Genomic DNA, 17,782 nt, shown 5'->3' on the forward strand with positions numbered 1-17,782 from the left:
ATTTATCGAGCTTCTCCTCGATTTATCTATCTTTTCTCTCATCTCTTTTCTCTCTCTGTCTCTTTCGTTCATCTCTCTTCTCTCTATCTCTCTCGTTCATCTCTTTTCTCTCTCTGTCTCTTTTTCTGTCTCTCACTCTCTATCTTTTTCTCTCTTTGTCTCTCTCTCTCTCTCTCTAACTCATCACTCTTCTCTGTTTGTCTATCTGTCTGTCTCTGTCTCTCTCTTTCTCTCGTTGTCTCTCGCTCATATCTCTCTCATCTGTCTTCTCTCTCTGTCTCTCTCACTCATCTCTCTTCTCTTTATCTCTCTCGCTCATCTCTCTCTGTCTCTTTCTCATTTATCTCTTTTCGCTCTTTCTCTCTTTGTCTATATCTTTTCATCCATTTTTTCATCTTCATTTCTCTTTTCTCTTTCTCTTACCGTCTCAACCTTACTAAATATAAAAAAAAATAAAATTCATCAACTATAAAAAAAAATTATTTTAATAAAAAATAATTTTTTTAACAATTCTTCCGTTGCAAAAAAAAATAAAATCTTCTCTCTCTGTCGCTCATTTCTCTTCTCTCGCTGTCTCTCTCTTTTTCTGTGTCTCTCTCTCTCGCTTATCTCTTTTCGCTCTATTTCTCTCTTTTTTTTGTCTATCTCTCGTTCATCTCTTGTTTCTCTCTTTTTTTCTATCTCTCCCTCTCTCCATCTCTCTCCCTATCTCTTTTTTTTGTCTATCTCTCTCTTTCACTATCTCTCTCTCACTCATCACTCTTCTCTTTCTCTCTCTCTCTGTCTACTTGTCTATTTGTCTATCTCCCCCTCACTATGTTCGCCTTACTCACTTTATTACTCTCATCTTCTCTATTTATCGAGCTCCTTCTCGATTTATCGATCCACTACAAACGATGTCGTCTTACTCTTTTGAACATTTCTCTTTTCACTCATTTTTTCATCTTCCTATCTCTCTGTCTCTCTTCTCTTTCTCTCTCTTATTCATCACTATTCTCTGTTTGTCTCTCTCTCCCTTTCTCTATGTGTCTCTGTCTCTTTTCTCTCTCTCTCTCTCTCTCTCATCACTCTTCTCTTTCTGTCCATCTCTCTTTTTCTCTCTGTTTCTGTCTCTCTTCTTTTTCTCACTCTGACTCATCACTCTTCTCTATCTGTCTGTCTATCTCTCTCTTTTTCTCTATGTCTCTCGTCTATCTCTCTTCTCTCTATCTCTTTCATATATCTTCTCTCTCTGTCTCTCTTCTCTCTCTCTTATTTTTTTCTCTCTCGCTCATCTCTTTCTGTCTCTCTCTCTCTCTTATTTATCTATTTTCGCTCTTTTTTTCTCTCTCTCTCTTTGTCTATATCTTTTCACCCATTTTTTCATCTTCTTCTCTCTCTTTTCTTTCTCTCTCTTATTCATCACTCTTCTCTCTCTGTCTATTTGACTCTCTCTCTCTCTCTGTGTCTCTCATTCATTTATTTCTTCTCTCATCTATCTTCTCTCTTTTTCATTGACCACAAAAATTAACTTTATTTTAATGGAAAATATTATTCCTATTTTTACCAAATAAAAAAATAATAATTATTTTTTATTCATTAAAATAAATATAAAATAAATAAATTTTTAACTTTATCAAATGAAAAAAAAAATTTATCAACTATAAAAATTATTTTAATAATTTTTTATTTTAATAAAAAATTCATTAACTATAACATTTGTGGGTGTGTGGGTGTGTGTAGGGTTTTGTTTGAGAACACACAACACAAACACAACCCAAACACAACAGAGCCGTCCCCCTCCTCCTGCTCGCTCTCTCTCTCTCTCTCTCTCTCTCTCTCTCCATCTAGGGTTTCGCCTTCCTCTCTCTCTCTTTCACACAACGACGGCGCCGATCATCCGTCACCGCCGATCCTCCCTCCGGTCGATCCTCCTCCCTTACCGCCGCTGCTGTGGCGATATGTGCAAAACCATCGAAGTCGCCGTCGTAGAACCACCACAACTCAACCCTCTCACGAAGCTCTCGCCGCCGAGCCTCGACGACTTCGACCCCACCGACGATTTGATGATTATAGGGCTTTGGTTTTGCAGATGCCTTTGTCCAGAACCGTACCCGGAGGCAAATGCCGAGTTTGTCAAGTCAAATGGGATTCAATTATTTCAATTCGGGATCGAAGGTTGCAAGGTAAGTCTTGTAATTTTTGTTTATTTATTTATTTTTTGTGTTACTTTTTTACTTATTAGCAGTGGGTGCAAACTCGATTTGTTTGTAATTTTACATTTTTGATGATGGAGGGGCCATTTGATGAATAAAGAAATCATTTAGCAGAACAGTAATTGAAATTGACCGATACAGGAAAGGCATTATTGGAAAAATAAAAAGCTAATAGTATAGATACTATAGTATAGATTATCAATTTTATTTTTTTATTTTTTTTGATTTGGTATGGTAATTTGAGTGTGACATGGAATGCTTGTTCTTTGTGATGTGGAGGAACAGGGGATTGTAATAATGCAGTTCATTATGTGAAGTGGATTGAGTTCACTGTTTAAGACTGAACAACCATGTGAAATCTTTGAATTTTAGGTATATGAGTTTATTGCTGAAATGAGATGACAATGTTTGGACTATATGGACATATGGGGTGTTTATCTATTCTTTGTTTGACCTTGCAACAACTTTATCTATTACAAGTTTTAGTATAGTTGTTAATCTTAAAATATTAGTATGTATTCCTATTAAAGAAACCTTATTGTTTATTTATTTTGGTGTTTTGTTGAATTTTATTATTTGGAGGATCATTCTCTATCCAAAAGCATATCTAAGCGGATCCGGTCCATCTGCCATAGTTCACGCAATACAACAGTACATCTCAATATAGAATTAGAGGTTATAGAAGATTGAATTCTTGCATAGTGCTAACATATATTAATGTTTTCCATCTAAAGTAATCATTTTTTTTTCTTACTATAAACACTCATTTCTATGGTCAAGTGCTCTTTTCCATAATTATCAAAGCATTGTTCAAATCAATTTATATCAATTTATCTTGAATATCCTTGATCACTGAATTGGATTATGCAAAGAGGAACTCTGAAATGGGTAAATAGGTGGAAATTCTTATAATGACTATCCACTTTTGTGTGTGTGTGTGTGTGTGTGTGTGTGTCTGAAAGAATTCAATTCAGTGATTTAAAAAAATTGAACGTTTACTATTTATAATGATTCTTGTATGCTTAGCCGTTAGCATGTTTTAGTAGTCAGATTACAGCGCAGGCCAATACCTCTCTATAGATTCGAACCTGAAATCTAACACTCCTTGGCACCTAAGTGTCCTCTCCATGACCACTTGGGCAATTGCCGGGGGTCATTGTATTGTTATTAGTACGATATATCTAAAACTGGGAATTGTACACTTGCACTATATGCATGAAACCACTGATTTCAAGAGAATGACAAACACTGAAGATAAGAAAAATAGATAGAAGTCATTGAACAACTTCACCCCGTAAGGTATGATCCCAAAGCTTGAAAACCATAAATGTGCTAAATCTATCAGCACCCTGTATTTTTTGTTTCAAGAACGTACTTCCATAAGACAAAAGGAAAAGATTTTTAAGAAGTCTGTTAATCCTTGTATTGAAGAGTCCTATTAAGTGTATATCCTAGAATCATCCCATAGATGTATACTCTTATCTAAATTTATATATTATTATAAACTGTCTCAGATAAAAATTGAATAGGAATCACGTGAGGGAAATCGCAGTTTACCACTTCTGGCAGCATTGACAATTTGCTGAGCCTCTTGTTCAGCAGCTAGCAGTCTTTGAATTCCACCTTCACTCCTAGTATTCATACTTCACTGCAGTTCTGCATGGAATTTCAAAATAATCAGGATAGAACCAAATGCAACAAAGAAATGTGTATGGATCAAACAGTCGACATTTGGGGTGTACAGTATTTGTGTCCAACATGTTTAGTTGAACATTTTCTTAGTAATTCAAGTTAATCACAAAACTACGAATAAACACTCTATGTCACATATTCAAACTATTATGAAATTCAAATTGTAATAATTTGTACATAGTTAGTACTCTGGTTTTTCAAATTTTATCAAATTAACATATTCCCTAAAAAACAGAAGTAAACTAAGGGGTTGCTTGAGATGATCTAAATAAGTGTACGTTCAATTTTGATAAATCACTGAATTGAATTCTTTCATGTCTTGTACGTTATAGCAATCCATTATTGATACATTTGGTAACCAAATTTGGTCACTGTTGCATTCTGTTTCTCAGAACTTCAGAGTATTCTTTTAAATCTTAAATAGTGCATTTAATAATTGTTCACATAAATATGTATGCTCTTAATATACATTGTATTTTATTTTATTTATTATTACATTTTCGGGGTTATGTTTTTTTTTGGTCACCGTTGTTCATCCTACGTGTTGTCTCCTTTTGCAGTTTTGTATTGGCACCATAAAGGATGATTTCTTGGGTGTGATCAGTGATCCAGGTGTTATTTCTTAATGGAAGTGATATTCAATATATAGCTAGGAGCCTTTCTCTCAGTTTGCTTTTAAGAAATGGGAGTGTTTCAAACTGTTGAATTATTTTTGTCATCTGCATACTTTTTTGATGTGTCCGGAAATGACTTTTTTGTTTATAGATATTATATAGATCATTGGAATGGAAATCCTTTGATATGCGTGCTGTTGTGTCTGCCACCGAAGATCTTTTTAAATTCATATTGTCTGATAAGGGTTTGAGGGTACGTGTTTTCCTGGTCCGGGACATAATTAAAGCAATTGATATTTTTCTTCAGGATGAAGTAGTTGCAAACATTTTCGATGAGAAGGTTCAAGCTAGAGAGACAGCTGAATCTGAGGTTCGTTTCAATTCCTCCATCTCTCTCTCTCTCCCCCCTCATGTGCTGGTGCATGTTTTAGTTAAACTCTACAACTTATAGATAATAGAACATCATTTTGATGTGGTTTAAAAGAAGTAGGAAAGCCAAAACATGAATTAGGAAACCCAAAAAAGTTGTTTTCGAAAAACTATTTTCATGCAAAAATTAAAGTGTTATATGAAAATGTTAGGTGTTTTCGAACTTTTTATTATCTTGTTTTTGAAAACATGAAAATGAAAAAACAAAAACAAAATCAGAACTGAACATATTTCAGTTGGTAATATTGTCATGAGATCAACTATGAGAATTAATGTTGTTTTGCAGGGACATGCAATGCTGATGAGAGTGGTTGATGGGCTTAAATCTTTCCGGCATGCAGTGAAGTTGGTCCCGGAGGTGTGGACTGCTATGCTAATCCGCATGACAGTGAAACCCGAGGCTCACAAATTTACATTTGACATCATTTCAGCCTTATTGATACATTTTAGCCGAAAAATTCCAGAGACCTTTTGGATTTGTATATCTAGAATTCTTCACAAGTTGGTGAAAAATTATAGCCATGTCGATTTATGATTTAGGTGGATTCTTCATTTGCTCATTTTTTTTCTCTAGCTATTTATTTATTTGAGTGAAACTATTTGTCTAATGCAATTTTAAAGATTATATATCTGAGTTTGGCTCCGAAAGTTGAGTGATTGTAAAATACTTTTTTTAGTAGTGTTTGTAAAATATTGAATTTGATGGTTTGATCAATTTAAATTTTTATTTTTATTTTCTGTTATGATGTTTTGGTGAATAGAATGTAAATAATCAGCTCTTAGAGAGAGACCGTCGGAAAAAATAGAAAATTTTAATATTTTTATTAATTTTGTTACAGGTTTTACTTTTTGCGACGACATTATACTGTCGCAAAAAATAGAAATTTTATTATTTAAAATAGAAATTTTATTATTTTTTAATATTTTTTGCGACGGCATTACACTGTCGCAAAAAATAGAAAATTTCATATTTTTTATATTTTCTGCGACGGCACCACACCGTCGCAAAAAGTAGTGTTTTTTTTTTAAAAAAAAGACTATTGGCGACGGTATTTTTTGCCGTCTCAAATAACATTTTTAGCGACGGTAAAATAGAGCCGTCGCAAAAAAGTCAAGAAATTTCAAACGTTTTTAGCGACTGCACGGTGCCGTCGCAAAAAGGCAAAAATGCCGTCGCAAAACATTAGCGACGGCACTTACCGTCGCAAAAACTCTTTTGCAACCCCTGCAGTTGCGACCCCCCTCTTGCCGTCGCAAAAAGTCGTTTTGCCGTCGCAAAAAGTATTAGCGACGGCATTAGGAGTATTAGCGACGGTATTTTACCGTCGCAAAAAGTCAATTTTTTTGTAGTGTTTATAGATTCCAGATACCTATTTTTGATCTCCTATAGTTTGGACATGCATTTTCCAATTCATATTTCATACAAAATAAAAAAAAAATAAAAAAAATCATTTCCAAGAGGATCCTTAAATCATCACAATCATAAACATTTCAACAATTTGTGGCTGATTTGTAATCTACAAGGGGTTCATGCACCAACAGCATTGATCATTTGTTTCCCAGCTTAAGCATTAAGCATCTTGTAATATGTCCTAACCCAAAAGGCAAAAGGTTTCTTGTTTGTTATCCTTGTTGATGGATTTTGATATTGATCTCGGGGCTTAAAGTTAATATGAGTAAAAGCAGTGTAGTGGGCATTGCTCTTGCCTAATCATTTATTTAGCAAACTCACTGTGACTGAAAAAGTTGAAGAAACAGTAATTATAGTAATAAAATTAATGCAACCACTAGCCTTGTAGATCTAGGACAGGTTTTTTGTCCACCTTGACGTCCGGGGCCCTAGATAGATAGCCCTTGTTGTCTTGTTGATAACAACTAGTGCTAATAAATAATGCAATTAAGATTGAGCTACAAAGGTGCACACAACCAAAAAAAGTCACGCAGGACTATCAAAGCAAGCTATCAAAAGAAGTGAGCAAGATGAAATGAGGAATATACAAGAAATGGATTCACAACTCTTTCCTGTTTTAAAAACAAAATGCACACACACAAACATAGAAAGATCATCAATAATAGAATTATTACTAAAATTAACATGCTTCAACATCATAGAACTTTTTGGTAAACAAGTTAAACTTGTTGAAAGTTCACATACCAAATTGTGAACACGTATAAACACAATTTTTCATCAAAAATATGACAGCATCTCATGGTGAACTAGAGCACAAAGTACATGATACTGCAACAAGCATCAGAAATAAGTGTAAGAAATTGAACCTCAATCTGTTGAAGTTTAGCTTCAAAAAATTTCTCCCGGTCCTCCTCCTATAACAAGAAATGAATGACAATAATGACAATGAGCTGCTTTCAAGATCCCATAACATTAAATGCAAATATTACTTCTCAAGAGCCAATAGAAATTAACCCTTCCCAAAAACGGAAAATGTGTACTTCCTACCTCAAGAGACCTTCCATCAGGAGGGGTTGAGCAAGAACAAAAACACGATCAATAAGCACAATCACAGGTTCCTTGCCCAGACTTTTCCAAGGAACCTATTGTTTAGAATCAATGACAGAAAATCAAACAATTAGTGCATAAAATTTATGATTGACAGCAATTAGAAACTACAATCCACAAATTTGTTTTTATATTTGTATTTTCTAGCAAAGTAATGATCTAAATCCTATATGGATTCAATCTCTCTAAACTTGAAGAAACTTCCATAAATTTATTTAATTCAACTTCCATGTGAATTAAAGTTCATGACAGTTCAAAATTTTAGGTCAAGCAAATGCCAAAAAGGGTAACAAAAATGACCAAATCTAAATCTAACTCAGTACAAGTTTCTCATACCGTTAGTAAGATTTCAAAGATGGGAACAGGATGAATATGGGTGGTTTCTTTTATAGGCAGTGGGATTTCTTTTACTTTCCTCTAAAGTTCCAATGACCAAAAACCCGTTTCTCATATGGGTAGTAAGATTTTCAAAGATGAGGATAAGATGAAGGTGCAACTGGATCGTGGCAAAGGCACATACGTTGAACTATGGGTGACTGATTTAGTAGGCAATAGGTTTATTTCATGTTTTATTATGTATCAACGTGGGAAAACTAATCCATAAGATCAATCAACATATATCAAAATTGATCATGCCTTAAAATTGCTTATAAGTTCAAGTACTGCGTTCAGATCATTGAATGAATATATAAATCCTATTAATAGATACCATCACTGGGCCACAGGAACTATTCCCAAATCAGTATCTCAATAATCAATACCCAAAATCATAGTCTAATAAAAAGGCACATATATAGGCTCACTGCACTAATAAAATCCCATAAGTAAACAAATACTAAGAAATAAAAACCTAATTAAATTAGAACTCAAAACATAAATAAAAATAAAGGCTCTGTTTGGTTCCATTCTGGAATCATGATTCCACCCTCATATTCTAACCCTTTGTTTGATTATAATTTTTAAAATATGATTTCAAATCACATTTCAAAACACATTTGAAAGCATGTTTGGTAACTAGAGAGTTTTTAAATTCTTGGGTCTACCCGGTTGTCCGCTTGGACATCTTTCCGAACAATTTTTGAATTTTTTGGTCTACTTGGTAGTCTACCTGGACATCCTCACGGATGTCCAACCAGTTGACCGGAACAGTGCTCTTTTTTTTTTATTCTTTTTTTTTTTTTTGCAATTGCCACCTATTATTTGAAAAATAAAATTATATATGTTTTTGATATTTTTTAAATATATAAATTATTTTTTTAGACCAAAATGACAAATTATTTGGCCATCTATATAAATTAACAAAAAAATTAAATAAAAATTAATTTGTCACAATAATTTTTTTTTTTTAAAAAAAACATTTTTAAACAAAGTAGTTAAAAAAAAAATTCCCAATCAAATATACAATCAAAAGTAATTTTAAAACACTAGCTTCAAAACTCATAACCAAACAAATTTTTTCTGTTCAAATCATGATTCAACAACTCACAGACTCAAAATACAACTCCATTCTCAAATCATTATTCTAAAACTAAACCAAAAGCTACCAAAAAATCTTCAATTATCTAGTTGAATGGTAGTGGAAAGGCTAGTTGTACACTGTGCGGTTGAGGGAAGAGAGAGGGTGACGACCATGCAAGAAAGAGAGGGAGACTAAAGAGAACGGAAAAAGGAGGCATACAGAATAGAATCTGATGGAGGAAAAAAAAAAGGCAAGAGAGGTAGAGAAGAGAGATGGTAATTGACAGATAGCAGATATTTTGCAGTGAGTAAAACTATTTGTTTTATTATGTAGAAGGAATGAATTTACAAGTTACAGGAATGAGTGTATTTATAATCTACACAAACTAACTCTGGTTCAAACTAACTAATGCATAACAAACTAATTAACTCTAGTTTATTCTGTAACTGCCTAACTATTCTGTAAACTATCTAACTGATCTGTAACTGTCTGTCAACTCAGTAGCTGGAGCTGGGAAGCTGAAGCTGGGGAAGCTGGACCAGGACTAGAAGCTTCTGGATTATGGCTAGACTCTTTAACAGGCCCCCTCAAGCTGAGAGGGATGACAGATCCCAGAAGCTTGTGCTGCAGATACAAAAACCGAGAAGAGGGAAGAGGTTTGGTGAATAAATCAGCAAGCTGATCCATGGAAGAAACATGATGAATAAGAAGTTTCTTAGCTGCAACTCTTTCTCGGACATAATGATAATCAACTTCGATATGTTTAGATCTGGCATGAAACACAGGATTGCTGGCTAAGGAAATTGCAGATAGATTATCACACCAAAGAATGGGAGCTGGAACTTTGATATGCAGATCTGACAGTAGCATGCCAAGCCAGCTTAATTCAGCAGCAGTTTGAGCAAGTGCTCTATACTCAGCCTCAGTAGAAGATCTAGACACGGTAGGCTGCTTCTTGGCGGACCAAGAAATCAAATTAGGACCTAAAAACACACAATAACCAGTGGTTGAGCGGCGGTCAAGTGAACAACCTGCCCAATCTGAGTCAGAAAAGGCATGTAAGGTAAGAGGACCAGAAGTAAACTGGAGACCTTGATGAAGAGTGCCTTTCAGATATCTGAGAATTCTTTTTACCAAAGCAAAATGACTGGTAAGAGGGGATTGAAGAAATTGACATGCATGATTAACAGCAAAAGCTAAGTCTGGACGTGTAATAGTAAGATATTGTAAGGCACCAACAAGACTACGATAGAGAGAAGGCTGAGAAAAGGGTAAATCATCAACTGAATCAGTACTAGTTTTGAGAGGCAAAGGGGAAGGAGAAGATTTGCAGTTTGTCATACCAGCTTTAACCAAAATTTCAGTAGCATACTTTTGTTGAGATAAAAAATATCCTGAGGAAGAAGTAGTAACAGAGATGCCTAAAAAATAATTGATCAGCCCCAATTCCTTCATAGAAAAGGTAGAATGCATCTGAGTAATGAGAGTGGAAATATAGGAAGAATCACTGCCTGTAAGTAAAATATCATCAACATAGATTAAAAGAATAGTGATAGCATGAGAAGTCTTTTTAACAAACAGAGAGGAATCACAATGACTAGCTTGAAAACCTTGAGTAAGAAGAAAAGAGGAAAAAGTAGAGAACCAGGCCCTAGGTGCTTGTTTGAGGCCATACAAGGCTTTATTGAGTTTGCACACTAGGGAAGGTTTGTTTGGATCAACAAAACCAAGAGGTTGATGCATATACACTTCTTCCTCTAAAATCCCATGAAGAAAGGCATTTGAAATGTCCAGCTGTTTAATGGACCATGAAAAATGAAGAGCCAAACAGAGAAGAATTCTGATAGTAGGTTGCTTGGCAACAGGACTAAATGTTTCAAAGTAATCAATACCCTCAGTTTGAAGAAACCCTTTTGCAACCAATCGGGCTTTATGCCGAGCAATAGTCCCATCAGAATTTTTCTTAAGGCGAAAAACCCATTTACAACCAATAGCCTTTTTGTTGGGAGGAAGAGGGACCAAAGTCCAAGTACCTTGTTTAATCAAGGCAGTGTATTCCTCCTTCATGGCAGTGGTCCATGCACTGGATTGAGAGGCCTCCTGATAGGATTGAGGCTCAGTATACTCAAAAGAGGTGAGAAAACACTGGTGCAAAGACTTAGACCGAGTGAGCATGGGATGAATGTTAGGAGGAGAATTGGAGTGGATAGGAGTAGAGGAAGAAATAGGAGGTAAAAGAACAGATAAGGAAGAGATGGGAATTGGAGGCTGAGAAGTAGGCTTAGAAGTAGGCTTAGAGATAGAAGAAGAAGGAAGCAAATCAGCAGACTGAGACAGAGTAGCAGCAGAGTTAGACAAACCAGTAGCAGACTGAGGCAAACCAGCAGTTGGAGCAGAAACAGCAGGCAGACTGCCAAGAAGAGCAGCAGTGGCTGGAACAGAATCAAAGTGACCAAAAACAATTGGAGCTGGTGAATGTGGTGAGATCTGAGACTGTGGTGAATTTGGTGACTGTGGGGATTGAGTTGAAGCAGGACTTGGTGTTTGTGACTGTGCTGAAGTGTGGGACTGTGACTGAGCTGAAACAGAAAAATCTGCAGATGGAGCAGACCAGAAAAATGAGGTCAGCTGGGGCAAAGATGGAGTAGCAGGCTTAACTAATGGAGAAGAAGCAAAAGGAAAGACATCTTCATCAAAAACAACATGTCTGGAAATATGAATTTGTCCAGTAGTAGGATCAAGACATCTATAGCCCTTGGTAGATGAAATGTAACCAAGAAACACACAAGGCACAGACCTAGGTTGAAGTTTATTAGAAACATAAGGTTTAAGCCATGGATAACATCTGCAACCAAAAGTTCTGAGCAATGTATAATCAGGAGCATGGTGGTACAACATTTCAAAGGGAGTAAGAAAATTGATCTTAGCTGTAGGAAGTCTATTAATGAGATAAACAGATGTGGCAAGGGCATCAAACCAATAAGCAAGAGGCAAGGCAGAGTGATGCATAAGAGCAACAGTAGTCTCTATGAGATGTCGATGTTTCCTCTCTGCTACTCCATTTTGAGCAGGTGTGTGAGGACAACTTAACTGATGTTGAATACCATGATGCTTTAGGAAATCATGAAACTTGGTGCTAAGATATTCACCACCATTGTCACTTCTTAACACTTGTAATTGAGTTGAGAATTGTGTTTCAACAAATGCTTTAAATTCCAAAAATTTATGAAAAACTTCACTTTTATAATGGAGAAGAAACAACCATGTAAACTTGCTATAGTCATCAATGAACAACACATAATATTTGTAGGAAGAAGCAGAGGAAGTAAATGGTCCCCATACATCAGAGTGAATAAGAGCTAATGGCTTATTGACTGTAGAATTAGACAAGCTAAAAGGAAGTCTATGACTTTTGGAAACACAGCAATGAGAGCACATTTTATTATCAATACTGGATGAAACATTTACAGATGAAGAAGGGTTCAAATGATGTGTCATAATGTGCTGAAGTTTCCTTGAAGAAGGATGGCCTAATCTAAAGTGCCAATGAGAAGAGTTAACAATGGATTGGAAACAAGCTGGTGATGCAGAAGATGGAGCAGCACTAGGGAGATGATAAAGACCATGGGAATGAAGACCTTTACATAGCACCTTCTTGGTACTCTTGTCCTGTATAATGAACATATCTTTGTCAAAAGTGATAGTGCAATGATTATCAGAAATAAGCTGATGAACAGAAATTAAGTTGGAAGATATGGCAGGTACATGAAGCATGTTTGAGAGATGGAAAGGAAAAGAAGGAGTGGGGAGAAGACCTTGACCAGTGTGATGAATAGGTAATGCAGTTCCATCACCAACAGTAACCTGCTCATGTCCATGATATGGTTGATAGGAAGATAGGTTGTTCAAGTCATTTGTGATATGACTAGTAGCTGCAGAATCAAGAAACCAGTTGGTAGAAGCACTGTCAGCAGGAGAACTAGTAGCAAACTGATTTGTATTGGTAATATAGGCTTGATGAGTTTGAGGCCTTGAAGAGTGGAAAGAAGATGTGTCCAATCTGTACCAACACTCTAATGCTGAGTGATTCAATTTTCCACAGATCTGACAAATTAGTTGAGAAGAATGAGGATGAGAATGGGAAGTAGCAGAGTGTGTAGTAGAACCAGTAGAACTTGAATGATAGAACTGAGGTCCTGTGTGACCTTGGCCTGGATGACCTGAAGTAGAAGATCTGCCTTTTCCTCGAAGTAAAGCATTGCTAGAACTAGAATTTCCTCCTTTAAAAAATCTGCTACCAGTTCTTCCTCCTCCTCGACCTCTGTAAGAGCCACCTCTAAAACCGCCTCTAGAAGAAGTGCTGGAAACATGATATGCAAAAGGTAGTTCTGAAGCAAGAGCTTGCTTAGATGCAGCTTCAACATGAATTGATTCAGAATTTAATAGGGAACAGAGCTCTCCAATGGAAATAGTTTCAACTCTAGTTCTGATGGCTGTTTTGAATGCATTATATTCATCAGGCAAGCCATTAAGAATTAGGAGAACCAGATCCTCATCATCAACAGGTGATGCAGCTAAAGCCAATTGATCAGCAATAGACTTGATCTGAGTCAGATAAGTATCCATTGTGTGGCCTTTTTTCACAATTTGACTAAGTTTATTCTTCAACTGGTGAATATGTGAGCGTGACAAAGAGGTGAACCGTTTGAGAAGAACACTCCATACTTCATGACTTGTGGAACAATGTAACACAGATGTGAAGATAGATGGTGAGAGAGTTGCAGTTAAGCAACTGAGAAGATGAGAGTCTATCAAAATCCAATTTGTATAATCTGGATTCTGAATCTCATGATTGTGTGCATCAACAATAGTAGATGATGGACATTCCTGTGTACCATCAACAAAACTGAGAAGCTGAGTAGCTTTCAGAATATTGTGAACTTGATTCTTCCAGATAATGAAATTTGTGGCATCAAGTTTGACAGTGACGAAGGCATTCAGATTTGTAATGAGTAGTGCAAGATTTGAAGGTATAGAAGATGAAGAAGAAGATACAGCAGAAGAGGACAGATGCAGAGACGGCAGGGAAGATGCCATTGATGAATTCTCAAGACCTAATGCTCGCAAGAGATAGGAGCTCTGATACCATGACAGATAGCAGATATTTTGCAGTGAGTAAAACTATTTGTTTTATTGTGTAGAAGGAATGAATTTACAAGTTACAGGAATGAGTGTATTTATAATCTACACAAACTAACTCTGGTTCAAACTAACTAATGCATAACAAACTAATTAACTCTAGTTTATTCTGTAACTGCCTAACTATTCTGTAAACTATCTAACTGATCTGTAACTGTCTGTCAACTCAGTAGCTGGAGCTGGGAAGCTGAAGCTGGGGAAGCTGGACCAGGACTAGAAGCTTCTGGATTATGGCTAGACTCTTTAACAGTAATTAGGTGAATTCAGATTTTTGTTACAAAATGATTGTTTTAAGAGTGATGATAAATGGAATATTTTATATTTTTTTGTTAACTTTGTTTTACTAAAACAAACTCTGAGAGTGGAGATCTGTGTAATTTTCATCATGTTAGTGGGGCTTTCTCAAAGAATGTAATAAGAGCTGATATGTTAGCATGCGAAGTCAATGAACAAGCCTAAAATGACTTCCAAATCAATCTGTCAGGAAACACAAAGACAACTCCTCATATAATTTAGCTTTTCCATATTAATCTCAATGATCCTTTACCTAAAAGGGGAATATATTAACAAATATGGGATAGAAAGGACAATTAATACTTGAGGCATGTCATGAAGCCCTAATGGACAAGAAACCTCAGTACTTAATCCTCCATACATACACACAAAAATTTAAAATAAAAAAACCACCCCAACAGTAGTAAAACACCAAATGGATGTGAATTTGTAGCTCAAAAATACCTTTTTTTTTTTTGATCAATAACAAAAGCTTTATTGATAAAAATGAAAGAGGAGGAAGAGGATGAGGCATCCTCTCAATACAAAGCAATGAAAAGACAACAGAAAAAGCCCTTAACCGGCTAAAAACAAGCAAAAGCTTACAAAGCACACACTGCCAACCAATCTCTGGCTAACAAAAAGAGTGGAACTCCTTTAAATAAAGAGTTCCCCGACGCCCAAAAAGAAGATAAGTGACAAACATGATCCCATAAACAGTCCACCTCCCGAAACTTATCGTCAAACAACCTCTGATTTCGCTCCCACCATAGCACCCAAAAAATGGCAAAGACAGCACAAGTCCATAAAATTTTGGCTCTCTTCGACCGTCCAAATGTATGAAAATCAATTAAGAGCATATGCACACTCCTTTTCGGGGCCACCCACAAACCATTTCCAACACAAAACAATCTATGCCATAAATTCAAAGCTATTGGACAATGCAAGAATAAATGATCCACGGATTCCCTGCTCTTACAACACAGAATGCACCACTGAGGATTTAAAAAACGATTGGGTCTCCTTTTCTGCAATGTATCATTTGTCAAAATTCCCCCATGAACCAAGGCCCACATGAACACCTTTACCTTTAAGGGAGCACAAGCCTTCCAAACTTTTTTACAGAAAGGAAATTGAGGGATTTGAGGATTATCAATGATGTGATCAAAAAAAGACTTAGAAGAAAATATTCTGGACGAATGAAGTGCCCAAACCCTCTTCTCCTCCAAAAGAGGAGATAAAGAAAAGTGATCAATTCTAGATAATAAAGAAACCAACTGTGAAACCTCCCTATCATTAAGATTTCTAGAAAAATCAAAATTCCAAGCAATTGGAGCTAAGAGAGAGCAAGCCATGGAAGCAATTGAAGAATTATGAGAACGAGCCACTCGATAAAGATGCGGAAAATCCGCAGCAAAAGAAGATTGACCCATCCAAACATCCTCCCAAAACCAAACAATTTCCCCATTACCCACCCTTACAGAAAGATGTCGAGACCAACACGGGATGTGAGTAGCTCAAAAATACCTTTAATGTTATGGTACCAACAAACCCAGCTTTGACTGTCACAGGAAGTTTTAATGAATTTAGTGCCTCTGCCTTCAATTTCAAGTCCTTGAGAACTACATCACCTACAAGAAAAAGGACCAGTTAGCAAATCGTTTAAACATCTTTTAACAACAAAATACAAGGAATATTGCTAACTGGTCCTTGTATTTTGGATTAAGTCCTTGAGAACTACATCAACTACATCCAACATTGTTAACATGTACAGAAGAAATACTACAATAACCTACTTTTCGTCATTTCTATTCCTCAAATAAGTTAATTTTTTTTATAAAAGAAAGTTTATGAAATTAAATCTTTTAAGCAAATTTGTAAATGAATTATGTCAAAGTTCATTGTCTGCCTAAAAAAGAGAGGAATGAAACTATGACACCTTCATGTGTTGTGCACAAATGGATGCGCCATGTACTCTACACATTGGATTAAGATCTTACTTGTGTCAACCTTTGAAGAGGACACATGCCAGAGTGGTATGGTTGAAGACTTGAGAAAATGTGCCCAAATCCCCAAAAGAAGTTCATGTCACATACATATAAGATACAATGGTGGTTAAACCACACGACTCAAGTAGTCCACTCGATCTTAGTTGTTGGGGTGGTCATGCCACACAACCTTTATTTCCACAGTAGTTGCACCACACCATTTCTCTAATGCCTAATTTAAGAGGCAAGACCTAGGTATGATAATGTCTTTCAACAACAGCATGTGGCTTAGCAGCTAGCTATGAAGCACAAATGCTGGTACGAGTATGTTACAAGTACGATGATACGGAAAAACTTTAGAGGGACCTACATGTAGGTCCTAATAGGTGGAGTTATTGTCCAATAGGTCCTATAATAATTAATAACATTTTTCATCAAACACTATTAAAAAAGTCACTAATTGTTAATTTTCAGCAACAGTTTGAAAATTGTCACAAAAAATGTCACTAATTATAAGTGCCAGCGACAGTTTAAAAAAATCATCACAAAAAAGCGTCACTAAATTTTAACTTTCAGCGATAGTTTAAAAAATTCGTTATAGAAAAACGTCACTAATTGTAAGCTTTAGTGACAATTTATAAAAACCGTGACAAAAAAAAGTCACTAATTGTCAATTTTTAGCGGCATATGCAAAAAAATCATCACAAAAAATTATTTTTACCGATGATTTTATTAAGACTTATTTTCAATAGGATTTGATGAGAATTAAGTGTAACTATTAGGACCTATTGGTAGTTTATCCAAAACGTTAAAAATAAGATATGGATACGGCGATGATACAGCCATGAAAATATATTTTTTTATAATTTGTAGTAGTGCATGATAGGTAACACTTAGAAATAAAATGCAAAAAGCAATTAAAGCAAGGTAAAAACTAGAGTTTAATGACAACCAACATATATACATAGAGAGAGAGAGAGAGAAAGAGAGAGAAGCTCAACCAATAGAAAAATATACAATTGCTCAATCTATAAAGATTGAAAAGAACCTGAAGTGTTCTCTCAAATCTGTGATATTTGCAAAAAATATCCTTTATTTTTGGAGTTTTCAAAATAGACACAACATATTTGTTCCAATACCCCTATATTTGTTAAAACATTCCATTAATGCCTCAACATACCGACAAAAGTACCCATGTCATACCCAACATTTGGTATGTGTTGGACACATATTTCACATATTTGGTATGTATACAACCATACCAATACTCATACCGATACCGAATACATACCCGGTACTCATACAACATAATTTTTGGAGTACCCATGCTTCAGAGGTGGATAGAGACAACAGTATCACTTGACATGGCATTGGCCCAATGCTACTACCTCAAGCCAGCCTTACTGAGAGAAAGA

General features: G+C 35.7%; 1 protein-coding gene and 1 pseudogene across 3 annotated transcripts in view; one reads left to right on the top strand and one right to left on the bottom strand.

Annotated features, from left to right (window-relative positions):
* Positions 1–17,782, bottom strand: part of LOC145794018 (intermembrane lipid transfer protein VPS13-like) — a 50,782-nt pseudogene that overhangs the window by 11,046 nt on the left and 21,954 nt on the right. Inside the window, exons 3-5 of the transcript XR_014333973.1 lie at positions 15,907–16,010; positions 7,389–7,483; positions 7,208–7,255 (exon numbers count right to left, since the gene is read on the bottom strand). The product of XR_014333973.1 is annotated as an intermembrane lipid transfer protein VPS13-like (transcript). The remainder of the gene's footprint in view (positions 1–7,207; positions 7,256–7,388; positions 7,484–15,906; positions 16,011–17,782) is intronic.
* LOC114304615 (uncharacterized) lies at positions 599–5,574 on the top strand. 2 transcript variants are annotated; one of them, XR_014331599.1, is made up of 4 exons: positions 599–2,165; positions 4,448–4,499; positions 4,809–4,871; positions 5,217–5,574. XR_014331599.1 is itself a non-coding variant. In XM_082872983.1 (3 exons), the coding sequence occupies exons 1-3, from the start codon at positions 1,941–1,943 to the stop codon at positions 5,463–5,465; spliced, it is 537 nt and encodes a 178-aa protein (XP_082729109.1). In that variant the 5' UTR covers positions 1,593–1,940; the 3' UTR covers positions 5,466–5,574. The 2 variants fall into 2 exon arrangements, 1 of the variants encoding a protein (XP_082729109.1); XM_082872983.1 differs by lacking the exon at positions 4,448–4,499 and having other exon boundaries at positions 1,593–2,165.

This window comes from Camellia sinensis, chromosome 6, assembly GCF_055761805.1.
Source record: "Camellia sinensis isolate YWXY chromosome 6, ASM5576180v1, whole genome shotgun sequence".
NCBI classification, from domain to species: Eukaryota; Viridiplantae; Streptophyta; class Magnoliopsida; order Ericales; family Theaceae; genus Camellia; species Camellia sinensis.

Coding starts and splice junctions, on each gene's coding strand:
- LOC114304615 (XM_082872983.1), top strand. CDS start 1,941: ATGTGCAAAACCATCGAAGTCGCCGTCGTAGAACCACCACAACTCAAC. Junction 2,166..4,808: donor TCGGGATCGAAGGTTGCAAG/GTAAGTCTTGTA, acceptor ATTTTTCTTCAG/GATGAAGTAGTTGCAAACAT. Junction 4,872..5,216: donor GAGAGACAGCTGAATCTGAG/GTTCGTTTCAAT, acceptor GTTGTTTTGCAG/GGACATGCAATGCTGATGAG.